The sequence below is a fragment of the Lonchura striata genome, chromosome 5, assembly GCF_050655825.1.
Source record: "Lonchura striata isolate lonStrDom1 chromosome 5, ASM5065582v1, whole genome shotgun sequence".
NCBI classification, from domain to species: Eukaryota; Metazoa; Chordata; class Aves; order Passeriformes; family Estrildidae; genus Lonchura; species Lonchura striata.
Window position 1 is genome coordinate 25152007 of NC_140707.1, and position 22535 is coordinate 25174541.

General features: G+C 38.7%; 1 protein-coding gene across 4 annotated transcripts in view; it reads right to left on the minus strand.

Annotated features, from left to right (window-relative positions):
* Positions 1-12446: 12446 nt before the first annotated feature.
* Positions 12447-22535, minus strand: part of LOC110468061 (harmonin) — a 46360-nt gene continuing 36271 nt past the window's right edge. For 2 of the 4 annotated variants that reach the window (XM_085580143.1, XM_085580142.1), the window contains exons 16-21: positions 18233-18274; positions 17867-17920; positions 17631-17730; positions 16202-16311; positions 15456-15511; positions 12447-13624 (exon numbers count right to left, since the gene is read on the minus strand). In XM_085580143.1, the coding sequence (XP_085436269.1) occupies positions 13612-13624; positions 15456-15511; positions 16202-16311; positions 17631-17730; positions 17867-17920; positions 18233-18274 (375 nt within the window). In that variant the 3' untranslated portion in view covers positions 12447-13611. Of the gene's footprint in view, positions 13625-14333; positions 14490-15455; positions 15512-16201; positions 16312-17630; positions 17731-17866; positions 17921-18232; positions 18275-22535 lie in introns of all 4 variants that reach the window. The other 2 variants (XM_085580140.1, XM_085580141.1) reach the window with 2 other exon arrangements.

Sequence of the window (22535 nt, forward strand, 5' to 3'; positions counted from 1 at the left end):
TGTTTGCATCTAGAAACACAGACAGAAAAACTCCCAAAGTTTTGTAAGTTCTGAAGAGCCACAGCCCATGTTCAAAGTTGTGATAGTTAGGTATATAAAAGTAGGCATCACACAGAAAAATTTCACTTTCCTGTGTGTTTTAAAGTCATTAATGAGATCAGTTATAAATAGGAAATCTTATGAAAAAAATGCTAACAAAGCAAATTCTCATTGTGATTTAGAATTAGCTAAACAACATGCACTAAACTATGACTTCTGGTTCCTATTTAATTCTGCTCTTGGAAGAAGAGAGGAAAAGCAGTATAAATGTGTGGGAGGAAGCCACCAATACATTTTTGAAGCACATTGGGAAAGGCTGAGGAAAAAAATGGGAGAAAATCACCACCAGAGAAAAGTGTTATTTTAGTCTTGTGGAACAAAGAACTCCATTCTGTCATTTCATAGAAGACATAATTTAACAAAAAAAAAAAAAAACCAAAAAACAAAAAAAAAAAAAAAAAAAAAAACCCAATCCAAACAAAAAAACCAAACCAGAACAAAAAACCAAACAAAACCAAACCAACCAACCAAACAAACAAACAAAAAAAATACAAAGAAAAAACCCCACAACAAAACCAAAAATCTTTGAAAAATATTATAAGATGCTGCTATCAAAATTCATACAACAAGCATAATCATGGAATCCTAGAATGTTGGGGATGGAAGGGACCTTAAAGATCATCCAGTTCTAACTCCCTTGCTATGAGGAGGGACACCTTTCACCAGATCAAGTTGTCCAAAGGTGCATCCACACCTTTAACTCTGCCAGAGATGGGGCATCCACAGCTTCTCTGGGAAACCTGTGCCAGTGCCTCACCATCCTCATAGTGAAGAATTTCTTCTGGATAGCTAAATTAAACCTTCCCTCTTTCAGTTTAATAATAGTGCAGAGATTCACAGAAATAACTGTTTTTCTCTAAATAAACCTTATTAATTTTTAATTATTGTCCCTCATTAAAAATGAAGAAAGAACTTATGAGTAAGCAGATCTATCTTTGAGTGGAACAAAATACAAACCCTTGGTTGGGAAGTCATCAGGCAAACACTCAGACAAGTGTTGTAGATTGGAACATCTTATCTTTAAGTGTGTTCAGACATCTTGTGCCTTCAGCCACCTCAATGACCTCTATCATTAAGTCATTTTATGAAGCACATCTTCCAACATCCAATATAACATCCAGCCAATTAATCTTGCCTTGAACTACCTCAGTTTAACAGTAGCTTCCTGGTGCAATAGAGCCAGAGCACTGCTGACTTGGCACCTGAAACCTGGCAAAAAATCTCACTTTTCTGTTCATTCACTCTCCTCTGCAGTGTTAAACAAACACTGATGCATTTGGGGCTAATTCACACAACTCAGCGTGAATCACCTGATTCAGGTTATTCAGGCTATTTTCCTTATCAGCCTGACCTAAGAATATTCCTGGTGTTCCTCTGCCCTCCTGAATCTCCAGGATTCTCCACAACAGCAACAACAGTGCTAAACCTATTCTTCTATTCACTCCCGAATATCCTTGTGCACAGATGACCTTTTAGAATCCCTGCATGATCTCACTGATCACCTCACACCTTATTTTTCTCTCCAGTATCTAAATGGTTAATGTGTTGAGTATCCCTGTGTAGTACAAGTGTTGTGTTTTCCTCAGGGGAACAAGCTGAGTGCTGTGAACCAACCCGTGCCAATAAACAACTCGCACAATGCGTGCTGGCTCCAGTGTGGTATTCTTCAGCAAATATTATTTTAGTTTCTGGTTCACTTCAGTGCTGTTACGATGCTTGCCTTGCATATGGGATTTTGTATATAAAAAGATCATTCTGCCTGTTTATACTACAAAAATTACACACACTAACAAAAAAACATAACAAATATCAAGCATTAATTTCCAAAAGATAACAGGGCTAAAAGCCTTTCTTGGAACCCTTTCAAAAACCACAAATTAGACTGAAAAATAAGATTTGAATTGTTTTTTGAAGATTATCAGAAACAAACCAAAGATATCATCTTTCCTTCTCAAAATATAAAACAGTTTTCTGCTCAGGCATACAGAGTTTTAATTTATTTGTTTATTGACCACCAGGGATTGTTCCAGGCTACCTTCAATTTCTCCAGTGGTTAAAATTGACACATCAATTAGAGAGAAACAAAGCTATAAGTTCAGACTTGGTTTTGGAATGTGTTTATCTTGCACCACTCTTTGACAAAATTATGCAGAAAATTAACAAAAAAGGGTGCTGTAGTTTAATGAAGTTTTGCACTTCAGAATTTTCTTCTATTTATTTTTAACAGGTTGTGATGTGGCATTTATTCTAGCTCTTAAAATAATGAGAAATAAAAAACTCATATTACAGATTCATAAAAAAACCCAAAACATGAGTATGCACAAAAGGTTTCTTCCTGTAGAGCAAATACTGCTAATTCCCTGCTGCAATTTATCAGATACCTAATTAATTTTAAAAGGCCTATTTCAGGAGACATTTCTCTAGAGTTCAGCCCACGTGCAGACTACATTTGGGATTTTCAGAGGCTCAAGGGATTTTAAACAATCAATACCCATAAAAAATATACAGAAAATTAATTTAATCATTTAGTAATTGAACTTACAGCCAGTAATATATTTTTCTATCTCTTTCCTATTTTCATGATGATTCTAACCTGAAGCTCATTATCTCTTGGAGTAGTATAGTGTTGGTTTTTGTAAAGTTCTGAACCTGGATTTCTAGGTGTGAGGCAATGCAGGAAATTAAATTGCCTATGACACTTTTACCTGGCAGCAGTAATCCCTGAATATCCTCACTTAGGGCAGATGTTCACAGCCTCAGCCCTCAAACCAGCCAGACATCCTCTGCTCTGGGTAACTACTCTTTATACTTTTGGTATTTAGGAGGAATAGAGTAGCTTTTGTAGAAAGGCAAAAAGTAAGAGATAGTTGTACAGCTCTCTCCAATATTGAAATATGGCATTATTTTTCACTCTCTATAGCAAGAGAAAACTAATTTTTAAATATAGTCTAAATATTTGTATAAGAAAGTTAAACATTTGTAACAACAATAAGTAAGACTGAGTACCAAACCTTCAAAACTCCCCTTAAGCTGGGCAAAATAACACAGAGTCAAGGGGGCCAAAAGTATTTGCAAGTTTGGATCACATTTAATAATGTTTTTAGCCAAAGAAAAGATGGAAAATTCTAAACTCCTTCTCTAAAGGAGCAAAAGCAAATAACAAAAAATAACACCATGGCAGTCATGTTAGCACACAGGAAACAGGCTTTGCTGAGAGAGGCCAGGCTTCCAGCCTCTGGATAGCATATAGGTTGTCCTTAGGATCCAGGGTCATGGAGTGTCTCAGCTGTTCATGCAAATGCCACAGGTCCTTCACACTGTGACTCACAGAGGAGTCACCGCATGGGCTGATCATGCCCTGGTATTTTGAACATACTCCATTCTTGCAACTTGAATTCCTTAAGTGGCTGAAGTAATGGGTGAGTAGGAGTAGTGGCTATTCAGATCAGTTTTAATGTGTGCATTAACAAGTTGCCTTTTATAAGAGCAAATAATAGAAACAAGAGATTTGCGCCATCGTATGGCACAAACCAGACAACCAGGGGATCAGACAGGGGTTCATGAAAGGTGGGTCCTGCCTGACCAACCTGATCTCCTTTTATGACAAAATGACCTGCTTAGTAGATGAGGGAAAGGCTGTCAATGTTTCCTATCTGGACTTTAAGAAAGATTTTTGACTTCATTTCCCACAGCATTTTCCTGGAGAAACTGCTTCCCACAGAAAGGGCAGGTGTACACCTCACTGGGTAAAACACTCTCTGGATGGCTGAGCCCAGAGACTGGGGGTGAGTGGATTCCATCCAGCTGGCAGCTGGTGCCAGTTGTGCTCCCCAGGGCTCGGTGCTGGGCCCAGCCCTGCTCAAAATCTTTGTCAATTTTCTGGATGAGGGGATCAACGGCCCCTCAGTCAGGTTGCAGACAGACCAGGTTGGATGGGAGTGTTGATCTGTGGAGGCTTGTGGGCCAGCTAGGGGACTTCCTGGGGTTATGCCCTGGAAGAATGTCCCCCAGACTTTAACCTCTGCCATGGACTCCTGTGACATGCTGTCAGTGAACCTCAGTGCCACTCCCCTGCTGGCTGTTCAGCTGCCTTGTTAATCACATATGGTCAAGGTTCTAGCAGTTTCTTTGTTCTTTGTACTCTCTTTGTACCCCTCTCTGCTTACCCTTGTGTTTCCCTGTTGGTCACTGTAATCCTTTTCCCACTCACACATTCAGGTGGTTGGTTGTTGCAGTTGGCTCTGCATCTTTGTACCAGTAGATAATCCTGGACCCTCTACTTCTCTCTGTCTTGTCCCTGGGCAATTTCAATGTGTAGGTGGGATAAACTACCACTGGAAACCTATACAAAGACCCTTCCTGCCTCTGCCCTCTTAGATAACCATCTGCCTGGAACAGGGACCTGTTCTGCAGTGTCCCTGAAAAGCATCTCCAAGAGACCACGGCCTATGCATTTTCAAGCCACATTTAGTGCTTCAGATTCCCAAAGAATATTCCCTATATTCTGTATACTTTTCAGAGGGGGCAACTGGCAATCCTGTAAGTTGCTGTGGAAGCAGAGGACCAGTTGCTTTGGCCGAGCCTCTATGAGATTTTTTACTTTGACCTACTGATGCTGTGAGTGTTGTTCTGGTTTGAGTCACTTTTCTCCTTTTAATCTTGCAGGGGGCAGAATATGTGAGATGGGTTCCAATCTTTCCCTCTCAAAGCAGGAGGCTTATACCCAAGATAAAAATACCCTGACAGATAAGAATGTTAAATTTTTGAAGGGGAGTTTAAGGTCTTTTGTGCATTGTGTCTTCAAATATTTTAACAATGTGACACGGGATTCTGGTCTTTCACTTAGTGTTTGGGATATGGGGGGGACGAAATTGTGTATCTTAAAATCAGAGGGGAATTTTAAAGTTGGGAAGTTTTACCCTGTTTTTCATTCAATTTATGATACAATTGTGGGCTTGGGGGAAAGTTCAGGAGTTATTAATAGTTCTACACCAGTTGTTGCATCCCTCTCTTCATGTACCCACACCCTTGATCCCTCAGGAGAGGCCAGGAGCTGGAACCTGCCAAGAGGCTCTGGAGTGCCACCAGCCTTCTGCTGTCTCCTGCCTTCCTCCGTCCCCTTCCCAAAATGAGCTCATACAACCCATCCTGGGCTCTCACCTAAACCTTCTTCCTGTGCCCATTTACCTTTTCTCTCCATCTACTGGAATGTGTCAAAATGGTGCTGGCACCCTGAGGGGACCCACTCTTTTGACTGAATTTCTGCTGAATCTGGCTACCCAAAATGGTGCTAACGCCGTGAGGGGATCTGCCATTTTGAGCCTTTCCCAACTTTTGCCACCTTTTCACACCAAAATAGCGCACATGATCCTCCTCCTGTCCTTGCTCCCTCTCCTCCATCAGGTTCCTCCATTTCCTGCGTCCAGTTTTGGGCTCCTCACTGCAAGAAAGACATTGAGGGCTGGAGCAAGTCCAGAGAAGGGAAATGGGAGCTGGTGGAGGGTCTGGGGCACAAGTCCTGCAAGGAGAGGCTGAAGGAGCTGGGGGTGTTCAGCCTGGAGAAAAGGAGGCTCAGGAGAGACCTCATCACTCTCTCTGCAAGTGCCTGAAAAGAGGCTGCAGCCAGGTGGGGGTGGGTTTCTTTTCCCAAGTAACAAGGGATAGGATGAGAGAAAATGGCCAAAAGTTGTGTTGGGGAAAGTTTAGATGGGATATTAGGAAACATTTCTTCACTGACAGGGTTTTCAGGCCCTGGAACAGGCTGTCCAGGGAAGTGGTTGAGTCTGCATCCCTGGAGTTATTTGAAAGCCATTTAGATGTGGCACTTAAGGACATGGTTTAGTGGTGGACATGGAAGTGCTGGGTTAAGGGTTGGGCTTGATGACCTGAGAGATATTTTCCAAACTAGTGATTCTGCTTTTATTCCTACATAGAATTATTCTCTCTCTGGAAACAAGAATATTTAGAGGTGGAACAATGTTTAAGACATATCAGGAATCTGTTGCTGAGTGGCACTTACATGCACTATTATGATACAAGTGGTGGTGAAAAATTCTAGGTACCCACATCAGTGCAGGATATAAAGCAGCTGCAGATCTCTCTATAAGAACTGCTCTGAAGAAAGTATCAGCTCTTGGTAGGAATATGATGTGCCTATTATGAAAAATCATATAATTAAAGAAAACAACCTACAGTGTTGTGGCAACAAAAAAAAAGTCGGAAAGTTCCTTGTGTTCCTGATAATGCTTAAAAAGAGAATAATTCCTGTTTCTTTCAGAAGTATTTTTCCCCTCAGAACATGTATTAATTTTTCCTGACCGGTGATACCACAAGGCTGAAGATAATGTTTTATATTGTACATCTTTTCCTAAAAGAGAAGCCATATTTTTTTGTTGTAGATTTTCTGAAAAAAATATTTTCTCAGAGCTGAATGTTTTCGTAACAGCCTGTGTTGCACTGAGTCTGTAGTATTAGATATGAAAACAATGCTGACTAGTGAGTGCAGCAGTCAGTTTGTAGTGTGGAAAAACTGTAAACACAACTGTGATTGATAGAGCTGAAATCCCACTAAGGATATAATGAGAATTGACCGGTAGCACGAATGAACACTGTCAGGTTCTATAGTTTTTCGAATAAACAGCCTATGAGACCAGTTTGTAAAACACAGTAGATAGAAATGCCTACAGTAGAGAGTTTGCAGAGTATCTTTGGGTAGAGACTCATCCTAAAACAGTCTCAGGGTACTTCTCAGCCTGTCATGTGTCCCAGTAGGTACCTGGGCAGCCATGTGCTGGCACAAACACCCTTGGCTTCCTAACTTACACTACAAAGGGATGTGTCAGAACCATCTACATAGGGCATAATTCCCACACTCTGATCTTCCCTCCCACATGGAATTATTCCCAATTTTCTCTTTCTCTCATGGCTGTAGGTAGCCTTTCTCAGCATGCTTTCCCCAGGCTATATTTGTCTCCTGTGATAAGGCAGCAATACGAGCCAGTGGAAGCGTTCTGCACGTCTGCATTTTGGCAGCCCAAATGTGAAGGGCAATGTCAAGTGCTGAGGCTCAGCCATGGAGGTTTCTCACGTGCAACTCTCAGCTGTCTGTTTTTCATTTGCAGCATAACAGCAATGCAGTGGAGACAAGAACAACCACATGCAGCTGGAGAGCACTGACAAGGGATGATTCTCTCCTGTGTGCCAGGGGCAAATCCTCAGGGCATGCTTGCAGTAATTGGGAAGAAAAAGTAAGATTGCTTGTTACATATTCCCAGTCCTGGAACTGACCATGGCTTCTTTAACAAACTGAACTTAAGTTCTGAATTGACTCTTCTTTTCACCACATGATAAAAAAAAGCACTTGCCATTTCCCCATTTGCTTGTAGTATGGGCAATAAAGGCTCAAAATGTTGTAAGGTAAGGAAAGGATCATTCTACAATCCTACAAGTAGATAAAAGCTCCTCTCTCTTCCACAGTTGGGAACACAGCTGACTATTTCATACTTGGGTGTTATCTACTTCATAGGAAAATGATGATGTCCCTTGAATAAAAGTCACTTGCATTGTCCTAGTGCAAAGATGGGTAAGTATTTTGTTCCTATGTGTCATTTATAAATCTAGCCACTTTTCCCCATCTATTTACCATGGTAATTTAAACATCTGTTTAAACATGTACACATGAGTTTAAAGACATAATTAGAAAAGGCAATACCAGGTAACTTCATCCTTGAGAAGTTATGCTATTCCTGATGTATTTCAATAGCATAATAGAAAAATAACCAAAACACTTCTGCATCTGTTTGTCTGTCTAGAGGCAAAGAAATGTGAATATTGTCACAGCTGACAACAAACACAGCTATCCTGCAGTAGTACAATATGGGACAAATCATTACAACTTAATGGCAACTTAATACACTCAATTAACTTTCCCTGTGAATGATCCAACCGCAAAATATGCCCACCACCTCTGTTTCAATCAGCCCTATGAGTGTTAACAGAAATTTGTTGCAATCAAATTCTCCAAGAAGAAAAACAACATTATAAATTATGTTGCACCCACCTGTAAATTCTGAAATGGCTGATGAGAAATGTACACATTAGTTGGAGAAAAGACTTGTGTGTTCTCTCAGTCTGAATTCTGGCTATGCATGTCACTCCTCTGCATTTAGATGGAGTTGCCTGATTTCTGCAGAGGAAGACTATGCAATTTCTTCTGTCCTAGCAGTTTAATAACATTCAGAGATCTGCTTCACTACAATTCTTTGTTAATAATCAAAATTGGAACATGCATTTCTCTTTCTTTCCCTCTGTCCTTCCTTGAGGTTGGAATTTCTGCTAATTAAAATCTGTTAATGGCTGTCTCCACTCTGAAAATTCCACATATTATACTCGGGGGGAGAAAGAATAACAAAAATACTGATATTTGCAAACTTATAATCTATTTAGTTTCAAAAGATAACCCTGAAAAGTTATTCCACCCCGTCAGGGAAATACCTAGTACAAGATTTTTGTCAAAGCTTAATTTTCTCTTGAGTGTTTCTAAAAATGTTTTATATGTAGTGTTCTTTGCCCTCTGTTAAGTGGCATTAATCCTCAAGAGCCTCAGGCTGTTGCCAACATGAACATCGGGTCTCAGTGCTAAAGCACCCAGAGCTGCTTAGGGGAAAGGCAGAAGAAATAGAACAAAATTTCAGAAAAAATAGTTTGAAACTCTCTTGGTTTTACATGCATTTGCCTTTGCATAAAGAATAACCATTAGCAACTTTCCCTGTCACTTCCTTACTGTTTAGAAAAGTCCTTGTCCTCAAAAAGGCTGTCTGATTTCTATCTTGCTCAGTTTATGTTGGGAGAATCTGTCTCCTTCTCCCAAACTTTAAGCACCATATAAACAAACTCTGTTATAGCCATTGAAGACTAATGAGTTTTACTGATGTTTGGAAGAGAAATGGTGAGAAAAGAGATGAGGACAAAACAAGAAAATGGGCAGTGGGAGCTGGTGAGAGGAATAACCTTTGAAGATTATTTGAAAAAAAAATGAGGAGGAACTAAAATTCAGTATGAATACTATAACTTGAGCATTAACAAGTTTCCATATTAAGCATGTCCAGGACTAAGGCATCAATTGCCTTCAGATTTTGACTTCAGGCCTCTATCCAGCAAAATCCAGCCTGAGTAGGATTATTGAACTCAACCTATGACAATGGGATTGGCTCATATGCTTAAATTTAAGTATGTACTTAAGTGCTTTGCTTGTTTCAGTCTATGATTGCATTCTAAGTGGCAAACTTCTATCAAGTTCAGGTGTGCAAGGGGATACCCATTGCTAATCATGCAGCAGGTTTTGTGGATCATGAAGCAGCTCTCTGCAGGACATCAGACTCCATGTTTTTCCATGTAGACAAACATTCTGAGTTCAACAACAGCCATTCAGACTTACATAATCAGGAGCTGCCAGTCTGCAGTTTACTTATTCCAAATTAATTCCTTAAAACTTCCTTCCAGTGGCTTTTACACTAATCATTGATATTATGGAATGTATCCATCATCACAATTTGGAGAACTGTAAGTTGTGATCCTCTGAAGCTTCACATTTCAAAACTTCCCTTCTAGAGAACAGAAATGTTATTAATTTATTTTTCTATGTCTGTCTCCACTCCTTTCATCCTAGATGATTTCAGTAGAGATCAAAAGTAGCCCAAATGACCTTGTTGTAAATATAAGTAGACCCTGAGCCTCACCAAAATGTTGTGCTGTTAGCTGTGTCCTTCAATAACCCATCAAATGTGTATCTAGTGGTAGAGGAAGAAGTATTCCAGCAGAGGCAAACCTTTATATGCCTTCCCTAGGAAGAAGGAAAGCAAGCATCCTAGTCAGTGTCCTTAAAAAGAATTTGCATGACCTGTGAATGGCCCACCTGGAGTCACCTCAGATCTCAGCCCTGCAGAAAAACAATTTTGAAATCTGTTCCAGAAATTTCCATCAGTCAGAAAAGCAGAAACCTCATTAGATCAAGGCAAAAGATAAAACTGGCAGACAGAACACTGAAGTTCAAACTCTTTATGAGGCTCAATCACAAGAGACCCATCTGATTTATAATTCTAGGGGTCATGTACTTACATTTAAGACACTGGCTTTTCTACACTAGACCTAGTCCTTAGATGGTGTAAAGGTGTGTGTTCATATCAACAGAGATCCCAGGGGGATATTTATGTGGTGAAAGATGGCTAAGAATTCCACTGCAGCTACCCAAAATCTGACCACACTTTATCAGGGTCAACATACAGCTGAAACAAACAGGAGGACATTTATCAACTATTGCATATCAAGCTGCTTACAACCAGATAGGCATCCTTTGACACAAAGCCATGATTTTTCTTTGTTTTTTTTTTTTTTTTTATGGTGAAGTGGATTATAACAAATTATGTATATTCAGAGGTTATGTCTCATATTTGTGAAGTGCTGAGATTATTTGCACATGCATGCTCCTCAAATTAAGTTAATTTTAAAAGCCTTACAAATGTGTGTGTGCACATACACCCCTCCTTATGTTGTACACTTGTTTGTGAATAGAGTATTTTTTAAAAAAACCCAGCTTCTCTGAAATGTATGCACAATCTCTAAAAGATGCCATGGCCAGATGATAAATAGCGGCTAAATTATGAATTAGCAGAATGGCAGTAATAAATAGATCAAAGACCTCCCTATGCTAATATCCATATGAGTAATAAACCATGGTATTTCCTATCCTGTAATGCATGCCGTGGTTCTGATCCATAGGGTCTCACATTTTCTGCCTGCACACAGGCACGCAGAGGCTCACAGAGCAATGTGAAAGTCACAAGTCTCTAATGTAATTCATGCTCCAGTTGAGCAGCTGTGGGGGGTTTGCTAAAGGCAACGTGGCCAAGAAATTCCTGAGAGAATAAGAATGGTTGTTAACAGTTCTGAGAAAGTCTTCCTCTGGGTTATTATCCCATAGAGAGAGATAGTGGGGTTTGGCGGTCTTAACCAAACAAACAGCTCTGAGAAACTACACATATTCCCTCTGAGATTACAGCAAATGAAAAACAGAAAACCATCTTCTCTTAAAAGGGGTTTGAAGCATTCATGATACTGTCAGTGGAGTACTTGGACTTCTTCCTGCTTTGTGCATCAGGTCACAGTTTCCATACTCCCAAAGGAAACAGCATTGGCTGAGCAAGAGAAAGTCACATTTACTCCTTATTTTCAAAACTGGCCTTGTTGAACAGGGATGAGGCACAACCACATGTAATAACTGACAGCCACCAAAATACAATGCAGTAGCAACTCAAAATGGGCACTCCTGTTTAAATTACTTATACCTGGGACGCTGCTCACACACATCAAAGTAACTGAAAGAGAAGTTGCCTGAAAAATGTATTCTCTTAGAGCATTTTCCAACTCCTTGAGCTAACTGGAAAATCCAAGGTGGGATGCAGTTCTAGGCTACTGAAAATCAGAAACACAGTAAAAAGCTACCTGGCTAATGGCTTAAGATAATTTTAAGATTCAGAAGTGACAGCCTCCTTTCTCCTGATACTGCCTACTTACATTGCCCAAAGCAATACAGGTTAAACTCTCAAAGTAACACTTTTTTAATATACCTGGAGTACTGAGCAGGAACTATTTCCTCAACTGCCTTTCATACATTTTAAGCTGTATCCAAGCAAATCAAGTTAACAGGATAGATGGGGAGAAGAAAGATAGTTCTGTGACTAAGAAGCAAGGCTACAACTCAACTGCTGGTACTCCCACAGATTTCCCAGCTCAGTCTTCTGTACTCCTTCTGTCTCTGAAAAAATAACACCAGTAGAAATAGTTCTAATATCTAACCTCTAAGTTTTGTTGCATTATGTTTCTTAGTGTGCTGAGACAGTGTTTGGCACAATCAAGCACTGAAGTTCTTTACTGGTGCATTACTGTGGCTCTCTGTTTGCTGGTACAGAACATCCGAGCAGCCCCTGGGAGAACATTGGATAGCACCACTCATCTCTCTGATGCATTGTCATACGGTCCAGATGGCTGCAGTATGTAGGCAACTGGGAACCAAAGCAGCAGGAGAAGTACATCCTGCTGCAATTTCCTTCTGGTGCTGATCTTGATGCATTCAGAATTTAGATTAGTTTGTGTTTAGGAAGTCTACAGGCCAGGGTAGATGCATGCTGGAAAATTCCCTCCAGTGCAAAGTTAATTATGAGTTCCACGAGGCAATCTCTTGCAAGTGGGTCTGTTATTGAAGAAAAACTCAGAAGTCTATGTACTTTAGCAGATTAACTATTACTGTGATAAACAAACCTAGAGACAAATAGGAAACTAGACTTCTTCCATTTGGCAAATGCAATTTTATTTCTGGATTAGCTGTAAGAATTCAACATTTAAATATTCTAACATATATACCCTGCCACACACATTAATTGGCATACTGGAAGAATACTGCAAATAAAGAAAGTCAACATAAGTAAGCATCTGCATATAAGTACAGAGTTCTTAGGAATGTAATTGTTATTTTTATGTGCTGGAGAAAAGAAGAGCTCCCAAACCTTGAAAAGGCAAGACTTCAGTGAGAATTTGATATACCAATGAACTGTCTCTCAGTATAACAGTTGAGAAAAATCTAAACACAACATGAAAAACAGAACACAAACTGGCAGGTACAAGAAAGGAAAAAGGGCAATGACATTTCTTATGAGGTGTCTCTAAATATAATTACTAATTCTACAACTCTAATAACACTTAAAGTCAAACTGGTATTGAATTTATGGTCTTGAGGAATTTACTCAAACCTAAGGCACAGAGTCACCAAGAGCAGAAAGTTATACTTGGTGGCTTCCTGCACTGTTTAGTCACATACATAGGCTCACTGACAACAAAGTACAAAACAGCAGACTGTGAATCACCCAAATTTCCCACCCATGACTATATGAGGGAGGAATTTTTGCCAACAATACAAATACTCAGGATTATGGATGTCACCTCAAAACTGTGACATAAAAATGGACATTAGGAGAGCTACAAGAATATGAGAACAGAAGTTAACTTTACCATTTTCCCAGGAAAATCACTATCTAGGAAGTAAAAATATAATTCTTTTCACACCCAAACTGGCCTGTAAATGTGTATTCACAAGTGTTGCATGTGGGAACAGGCATCTATGTTCTATCTTCAATTGTCATTTTAGAGTCTATTTCCAGGAAAACTGAGAGATTATTTGCAAAATTTGGCCCCTCAAAATAGCAAAAAGAGATTGAGCGCTCACAGCCTGAACTGTGCTGGTCAGCAGTTCTTTTCAATCATCATGCAAAAAAAGTTTTGTACTATGTCTATACAATGATAATACATTATTCAAATTATCCTGAAGAATCTGATGTCTCTAGTTCAATTTACAGATCAGTCAATAAAGATACATTTCATGTGGTTATTGATTTCCTATTAATTTACTGAACAGCGGGTTTCTGCTGAGGAGAGATTGCATTTCAAGGGTTGTAGTCTTCTTTAAAAAAATGTCCTGTGAAGGGGGAAAAAAAGATAGTGAGAAATATGCTGTTATCTCTTGTGCAACCTTTAATCTTTCTAGTAAGCACAGTTTTTAAACTGGATCTTAGGTAGTTTTGATGTGTATTATAAGTAATAATGAGAAGACCCACATGCAACAATAAATGTACCTTGGTAGTTCTAGAGATCTATGACTGTACTTACAGTGATTACAGCCACAGAGAAACCATACAGAGTAAACTGAATTTCAGAGACAAGGATAATTTCAGAACAAACCCACTGTAAAGGTATATGACAAAATAACAGAGACAAACTTCACTGAAAACCAAACACTCATGAATACTTGTTTACAGGCACACTGTGAATAATCCAAATGGAAACTTGTTCTTTGGACAAGCCTTCACAAGCAAATAATTTGTAGTTGCTTATATACTTATGAACTCACAAAGCCACAGCAGTGGTCCACAGATAAGGAAAAAACCTTAGGCTAATCCTACTTGTTTAGACAGGGCCTATTTATTTAATAGTCTGGCAGGTGATAAACCAATTCTGCAGAGGATCTCTGAGGGACTTTATGAAGTAGAAACTAAATACTTGTATTTCAATAGCACAGGCATGGCAAAAGCCCAAAGAACACTCCAGCGCCAGCATGCCAACAACAAAAGCAAGGATGGCAAGCAATGCACAGGCAGGCACATGCTGAAAAAATAACACAGCCTCACAGTGGCCAGTCATGTTAAGCCAGGTGTGCAATTCACCAGGAGGAGCACTGCAGTGGCTACAGCTGCAGGAGATACCCTTGTCTGTACACAGGTGCACTGCCTTCAAAAACCTTTCTGTGTGTGTTGGGACTGACTGCTGATGAGGGAATGGTAGGGCTACATATGCAAGATATGAAAACAAAAATAACAGTGACAGTTATTTCCTTGCCCATTAATCCCATTAGTTTATGTGCATGTATTAAACAAAGTTTCACATCAACCTACAGTTGGTGTTATCCAGTAAAACTGATTTATGGCAACTAATACTCCAGTATTCTGCATAGAACAAGAGTCCAGATTAACAGAGACTACAAAACCTTGCTCTGCCATTTTACTTGGTAGTAAGGATATCTTCAAATCTCCTTCAAACTTGAAAACATGGGTCTTGCTTTTGAAGCCGTTTGTCCAAACCAAAGCAAGTTGTATAAACTAGATACCTCTATCACACTTGTAGCTGTAGATTCTTCTGTTTCACACCTATGCTGATTATTTTAAAACAAGGATTCTGTGAGCATTGCCAAGACACCCAAATCCCTTAATCTCTCCTGAAAATGTTACATAAGATTGCTTAGACAAGAACAATAACTAATTGTTATTAGTTATTAGTAATTAGAACTAATTAGAATTAATAACTAATTGTTATTAGTTAGCAATCTAATTAAAAAAAAAAAAAACAAAAATAAAAACAAAACCAAACCATACAATAGAATTAAATGTCTGGTTATGATGCAGAATGTTTAGAGGGATTTGTTTCTCTAAATTATGATCTATGGGAATATAGCAAATGATTCAGACTGAAGTTAAGTGTCACTTCTAAAAAAAAACAAATCCCAAATCCTCAAACTTTAAAGTATGAGTGTGTAGTCACGTACAACCAATTCTGAGAAACACAGTTTTGCAGTCTGGGAACCACTGCTGTAATGCATGACAGCTACTTATAATTATCAAATTAGCAACCATGTAAAGCAGGAGGTTATATAGTCCATAAGAAGGAGATACTTGAAAAATATATGACAAAAAAAAGCAAACTGGCTATTGTTACTCAGCTTTTAATCACCAGAGAAAAAAAGCTTATGCACTTACATTTCATCATCATATTCTTTTGGAGGTGATGCTGCAATGACTAAGTCAATCCAATCCTGAAAAAGAAAAGCAGATTCAAACATCTGCTGTTAAATACTGCTTTTAGAAGTGTCCAGTGGAGCACCATGGAATGTCAGACAGAGAATCTGAGAGGTACTCTATTCCTGGAAAACCACAGGGAGAAGGACTAAGGTCTGTATTAAAAAGTTCTATAGGAAGACCATTTAAAAATTGAGCTGTGATTTCTATATTGAAATTAAAGAAAACTCTACTGTTGCAACAACATTTTTTAAAAAAAAGGTATTCTAAGGATCATGCTGTATTGGTCCTCTGAGAAATGAGAGCTGTTCTTGCTGTGGAAACACTCTAGCTGAAGGGCAATGTTGCCTGTACATCAAGAAATCAAGGATAAGCTATTATCAGAAAAATCCAATCAACTTGCAAGTAATTTTCAATATCAAAGAGTGATTTTACATATAAAGGTACTATAAACACTCAGAATGTAATGTGTTTAAATACCAATCTTGACATGTGGCTGGAGGCCATGAAATTTGCCAGTAAATTACACACATGGTTTTCAGAGATGCTACATACCAGCATCTTCTGCAGATTTTAGCTTATTTTGGCAGTACCTGACATACCCTCTACTCTTGATGTTTGTAACCTTGTTTGTGTGTATGTGACAATGTTATGATGGAAAAGTAACTCTCATATGAGCTCTGTAGATAGTATTCCAGGTTACTTACCCCACCCATGTTCCAAGCTTTTGCTAGAGTTGCCTGTGCTTCTGCCAGCTTGCTGTCAATTAGTATCTTGCCATTTACAGCCAGTATTTCATCTCCTTTCACTATGCCTCCTGGGGAAAAGATAAATGTGTCAAATACCAATAAGCAAAACAAAATTCTAGGAGCCTTTTCTGTGCCATATTTGTGCAGTAGTGACTAAAATGAAAAGTGTTCTCACTGGATGTGAAGGTCTGCACTAAAAACGGTAAGAAGCTTGCTACAGGCAAACACAAAAGGAATTTTTAAGTATGGCAAAGCCATTATTGATCATGACCAGTAAGAAACTAGTTCAATATGATTTTCTACAGTTTGCCTGTTTGGGTAATCCAGCTGTACAGCTTACAAATTGTGACTGACTGCAGAATGTTACTACTATGCCCCAACCCTGGGGAAGTGTTCAAAGCCAGGTTGAATGGGGCTTTTGAGCAACCTGGTCTAGGGTAAGGTGTCCCGGCCCATGGCAGGGACTTGGAATTACATGTTCTGTAAGGTCTCTCCCAACCCCAAAATTTCCACGATTCTACAAAAATGGCAAAAATTAATTAAATTCCTGAAGGAATAAAATAGCATTTGTCAAGGGTTTGCATGGTGGTCATTTCTTTGCAGGTGTATGTGTAGTGTTTGTTCCTTAGAACTGATTTTGACTTGCCAATCTGGAATGAAGCACAACCAGTGAACTGGAACTGGATTTGAAGAGGATGATGAGGACAGCATTTGTTATGAGAGATCCTAAAAAGAGTGAAAGAAAGAGCACTAGGGAGATCAAATAACTGAAATGTTTTCACAGCAATATTTTCACTTGAATTAAGGTGCAGGCAGGGACAAGGACAGTAGACAGTGTAAGGGAATATTTCCCTCTCTGTTGACCTGGTCATCACAAGAGCTCTCAAGAAAAGGATGGCAGATATTTCCCACCAGGTGCAGAGCCCAGATGTGTTGAGCTTGTTCTTGTGCCTTTGAGACCTAAGCTTCAGAGGCTCTGGGTGTTAGTTAGGTTTTAGTTGGGTTTTTAACAGCCAGCTGCTTAACTAGACAAATTACTATTTATAGTAGCATAAAGAACAAAACTAAGCAGCGTAGTGTAGCTATGGTCAAGAAATTGCTTTGTGTGTTGGAAGTATTATAAATGTCATTGGAAATTGTGAAATAATGGAAAACACATTCCTTGATTAAAGAATACAACGGAGAATCAGGTACTGGTTTTTACAAATTTTACCTGATGATTAATTTTAACAGCACATGAGGGCTGCCCTTGTACTTGAGACAGAACTTGTGTCCTTGGGCAATCTAAGTGAGCCTTTCAGTACCAGGCTATGAAATCAGCCAACCATTCTCAGCCAGTGTAAGGAAACACCTTGCAGCAGCATTCAGATTCCCCATTGTTGCTCACCATGTTTGTCCGCAGCACCATCCTCATAGATGGCAGACACAACTATCTTTCCAATTGGAGAATCAATTCCTCCCTCGACTGCAAGGTCCAATGATCCTTCCTATGAAAAAAAAAGTTCTAGTTCAGAAAATTATTTTAATTTTTGCCATTTAAAGGAGCTTAATCTTTCCTTCTTCCCAGTAAATAAAATGCTTACATGAACCTTTTAAATATCAACCAACCAACATAGTAATTACCTTTTTTATTCGTAATAGCCGTACATCTTTTCCCATAATCTGGTCTGGGGTAAACTGTGAAAAATATATAATGATTAATCATTTCCAGTTTAAAACCACAAAACAATTAGGATGATCTATGTAATTTCTGGGGGAAAAGGGATCTTCCTCCCCTCTAAAGTAGTGTAAGAGGAAGATCAGAACACCACACCACCTTTTCCTGTAAGAACATTCGTATTCAACATGACTAGAAAAGAAAAATACACAAGACCCAGAAAAGCAACAAGCAAGAATCTTACCTACTCCCAGCCCTCAAATTCAAGGATTTGGCTTTTTTCCAGAGTATTTAATATTAAACAGTGAGGCATATTTAAATTCTGTCCTTACCATTGAATACGGATCAAAATCTTCCACATACTTCTGGAAGCCCTGAGAATAAAATTATATTTAATTGCAAAAACAGCAACTCACTCACACAACACACAAATTCCATCTTAATTATTAGTGAGAGAACACATAATTCTGTAAACTATGAAAGAAGACAGAAAATGAAGAAAAGCCCAGCAAGACAGCAAAGAGTCCATCCTGACAGTCAGAAGACATTTCAAAACCTCATGAGAGATCAATAATTTGAGTTGGTCATACCATGGAGCATTTCTGAGAAAGAGTTTAACACCTGTCAGCTCCACAATTCCTCTCTATGTCTGACAGATCAGAAACAAATGTTGAAAGCACCATAGGCAGGTGCTTTCCCATACTCTTTGGAACAATATTTTTTGGGGTTATCAACATGGTAACAGGTAAAAATGACAGGCTCCAATTCACCTGTCAGCACCACCACTCCACGCTGTATGGGGTTTAGGATTTTTTTTCAGCCCCCGTCTCTCTCTCTTGATGTGGAGTTTCAGGGAGTTGGCTCCATACCACAGGCAAGTACAAGACAACAATTTGCAGGACAACAATATGATTTTGGTTTCATATGGTTCTGTGGAGCACTTAAAAGTTTGTCAGGGAATGTCTGGAGTGCAGAGGATGATACTGCAGTTAGGCACAGCAATATTTTTAAGCTTTTAGAGGACCCACAAAACGTAGTGCTTAACCCTTGTCAGACCAAGACTGCAGGGAAAAGCTGGAGTTACCTTTTCTGCAAGGATGGTATTCCTGCACCAGCAGTCAGGATGGTGTTTCAGTGCAGTTTCTAGAGGAGGATTAGTAGCTACTGGGTGAGACTGTATGGCCAATGTTGGGGATTTATGAAAGCTCTGCACTTACACTGCATGCTAAAGGACTTCAGAACTTCAGAAAATCTTTACTAAGGCACCTAGCTCCCAATCTTGTGGCCTCAAGCTGCAATAACCTGGTGACAGGGGAACACAGAACCACACAATCTTTGGCAGACACAGCAGGCAAACCAATACCTTACACAGACCAGTGGTTCAGTGTGTCATCAAACTTGATATGTTCATTATTGCCCTCTTTTCTATTGTATCCATTTGACAACAAAGACTATTTCACTGTCAGACTCACCTGAGCCTTTTTCCACTTGTAAACTAAATACACAGGTTAAGATTCCTGTGGTGTATTTAAGGGCTGGCTGTTGAATGGCAAAGATGCAGCAGAAAATACTAATTCTTCCTCTGCTATACTCTTTATCACCTCTTATGGTTGCCTAATTTTGATGAGACTAGAACCCAGAAACTTCTGTGTTCTGATCTCACCCATAACAGTACTGCTTTACATTAAGTTTGTTACACTGCATTACACTTGTTAACCAGATACATGGGAATTTTATCACAGATATCAACAATGGCAGAATTTCAGCCTGGGGAAAAAACTTCCATCAATTATTCATTAATTTACAAAATGTATTAATATAATTAACCATTTAATTAAAACTGTAAGAGACGCATTTTACAATGAAAGCTACCTAAACAATTTACACTTTGAATAACTGAATTAGTACTGCCTTTTGGATTCATGGCTAAAGTAGATATGGGTTTGGAGCAAGTAATTTAGATAAAGGAACTCCAATCTCAGCCAAGTCACTAAGTCATTATGTAATCTAAAGGAAGTCAGTGAACTCTTTGTCCCAGGTTGTCCTTACGAAAAACAGATGTTGCCCTTGAAGGAAGTTTCCCTGGGAAAATCATCCTTAAACAGGAAAAAACAAAACTCCACAAAAACAAACACACAAAATAATAATAATAAAAAATCACTGAAACAATCTGCAAGCAAAAGTCATAGAAACACAGAATATCCTGAGTGGGAAGGAACCCACAAGGATCACCAAGTCCAACTCCTGGCCCTGCACAGAATGACACTATGCACCTGAGGGCACAGTCCAAACACTTCTTGAGCTGTCAGGGCTGCCTCTGGGAGCCTCTTCCAGTGCCCAACCACTCTGTGGCTGAAAAACCATTTCCTAATATTCAACCTAAACTGTTTTCCCCTTGGGTTCATATCAGTATGTAGCAGAGACATGATCTGGATCCAATAATGTACAAATATTGCTAAACAGAAAGAAGACATGCACTGAACTGTAATAAATCTTCCCTGAAATGGACAGCACAAGTTCACAGATCAGAGAGTGCACTGCATATCCAAGCAGGGACTAATGAACCAAGGAGCACCAAGTGGAAAACAAAGTCCCAAGCCTACCCTCCCACCACTCAGGATGTTTCAGGTGAAAGAGTTAAGAGCATTCAAATCCCTTCTTGACTTACAAAAACATTCAGGATACTGAGCATAAATTGAAAATGGAACAGTAAAATATTTGATTGCACTGGAACAACTCTTTGTCTGGACTTCCAGGTGAAAGCTGAAGTTTCTATTTAAAGAAAAAACAACCTCCAAAATACAAGCACTTATACTAATGATGCTGCTTTGCTGGTTTCTAACAACAATGGTCAAGAGCAATTGAGACCAGAAATAACAACAAACCACAAACAAACAAACAAACCACAAGCAACAACGACAAATAATTGAAAGAGAAACTCATGACCATAAAAAAACCAAACTTATAAAAAAACACCTCTTTTAAGAACACAATTGTTATATATTCAGAACATACTAGCATTTACTGGCAAATAAATAATCTCAAAGCTGGATCTTTTAAAGTCAATTTTCCCTTCTCAATATAGATTGAAACTGATTAAAAGAATAAAAAATTAATATTAATCTTAATATTTACCACTCAAAATCTCACACTGTGAGCTCACTACTGTGTGCCAACTTTTAATATAACGTCAATGTATCTAACTTAGCTGGCACTACCAAAGGGGTTTTGTACATAAACTGGAACATTTTACAGCAGCAGAGAAATTTAACATAAAGTTCACTTCTTCAAGGAGCCATCTATTGAACTACCAGCCAACCAAAGATGAAGATATGAAAACCTCATCATTATGACAGAGGAAAGCAGCAGAAGCAAAACTGCAGCATGAAAATCCTACACAATACAGGAAGGCTGAATGAACAGGGCTTTCCACCACCAGTTCCTCTGATTTCCTACCAGTAACTCTGTTATGATGATTTGTTAATCTGATAAAGTGTTTTATCACTGTTGCAGCTGAACACTAAAAGAAACAAGGAAATATTGTGAATATCACTATCACATCAGTTATCAGTGTTCAGCTATCTTAAAGGTAACATTTAGCCATATAGGTAGTTACAGATGGTTCAGCCTGAAGGATTTATTCACATTTTTCTTCTGCCTAGACTAGCAGGAGCCACAGGCACACACTTAAAGTTTACAAAGACAAGCAGTTCTCATGCACTAGGACTGTCTTGCATCTTCTGTTTTAGAAACTGAGCAACAGAATTAGAAAAGAAAGTTTTAAATCTGTGATAAGTCAAACAAGAAGTACCACACAAAACATGGAAAATATTATTTTACTTGTTTTTTGTTAGATCTAAATGATGAATTGTAAACCACCATTCTTTTAAACATCTCTTGTGGCTGCAAAAGAAAGAAAATCACCAAACCAGGTGTTAACTTTTTGCTTAAATAATTATCACCTACTCATAAATTATCTTACTGCTTATTTTGCTCTCCTAGGGACTGAATCACACTTGGACTTGTTAGTGTTGTTCCCTGTATAATTTCAAAATGAAAGAACACACAGAGTGAAATAGTACTGAATGCAAAGTGGAAAGAATTCTAGAGAAACTAGATAAATAATGCACATTTCCATACACAAATGAAATGGGCAAACCCCTATATTATTATAAAAAACACTACTGACTGTTCCCCAGCCTCCACTCAAAACCTTGCAACAAATCAGGTACCTTATTTGAGTCTTCTGAACCAAGAAAAATGTTCTACAGACTGAACTCTGGCATTTTTCTTTTCAAACTCAATTCACTTTAAAACCAATTACTATGCAACACTTTTACTAATATTCCTCTCAGTGTCCTATAGTCCTACCATTAACTGGAAAAAATATTTTCCAGAGTTGTTAAAATGTGATTTGTGTTTAATTAATACAAACTGTAAGTTTTTGTGTTGGAGGACTGATGAGCAAGTTTGGAAAGATTTTTCAGAAATCTCTTTAGAACCTCTCTAAAAAAAAAAAAAAATCTACACAGATTGTTTTGGTATGACTATAAACAATACTAACTGAAATTTCCAATCCTCTCCTACCTTGTCACCTGGTATCTAAGCACCTGTCTTGACTTCAGTCCTGCAGAA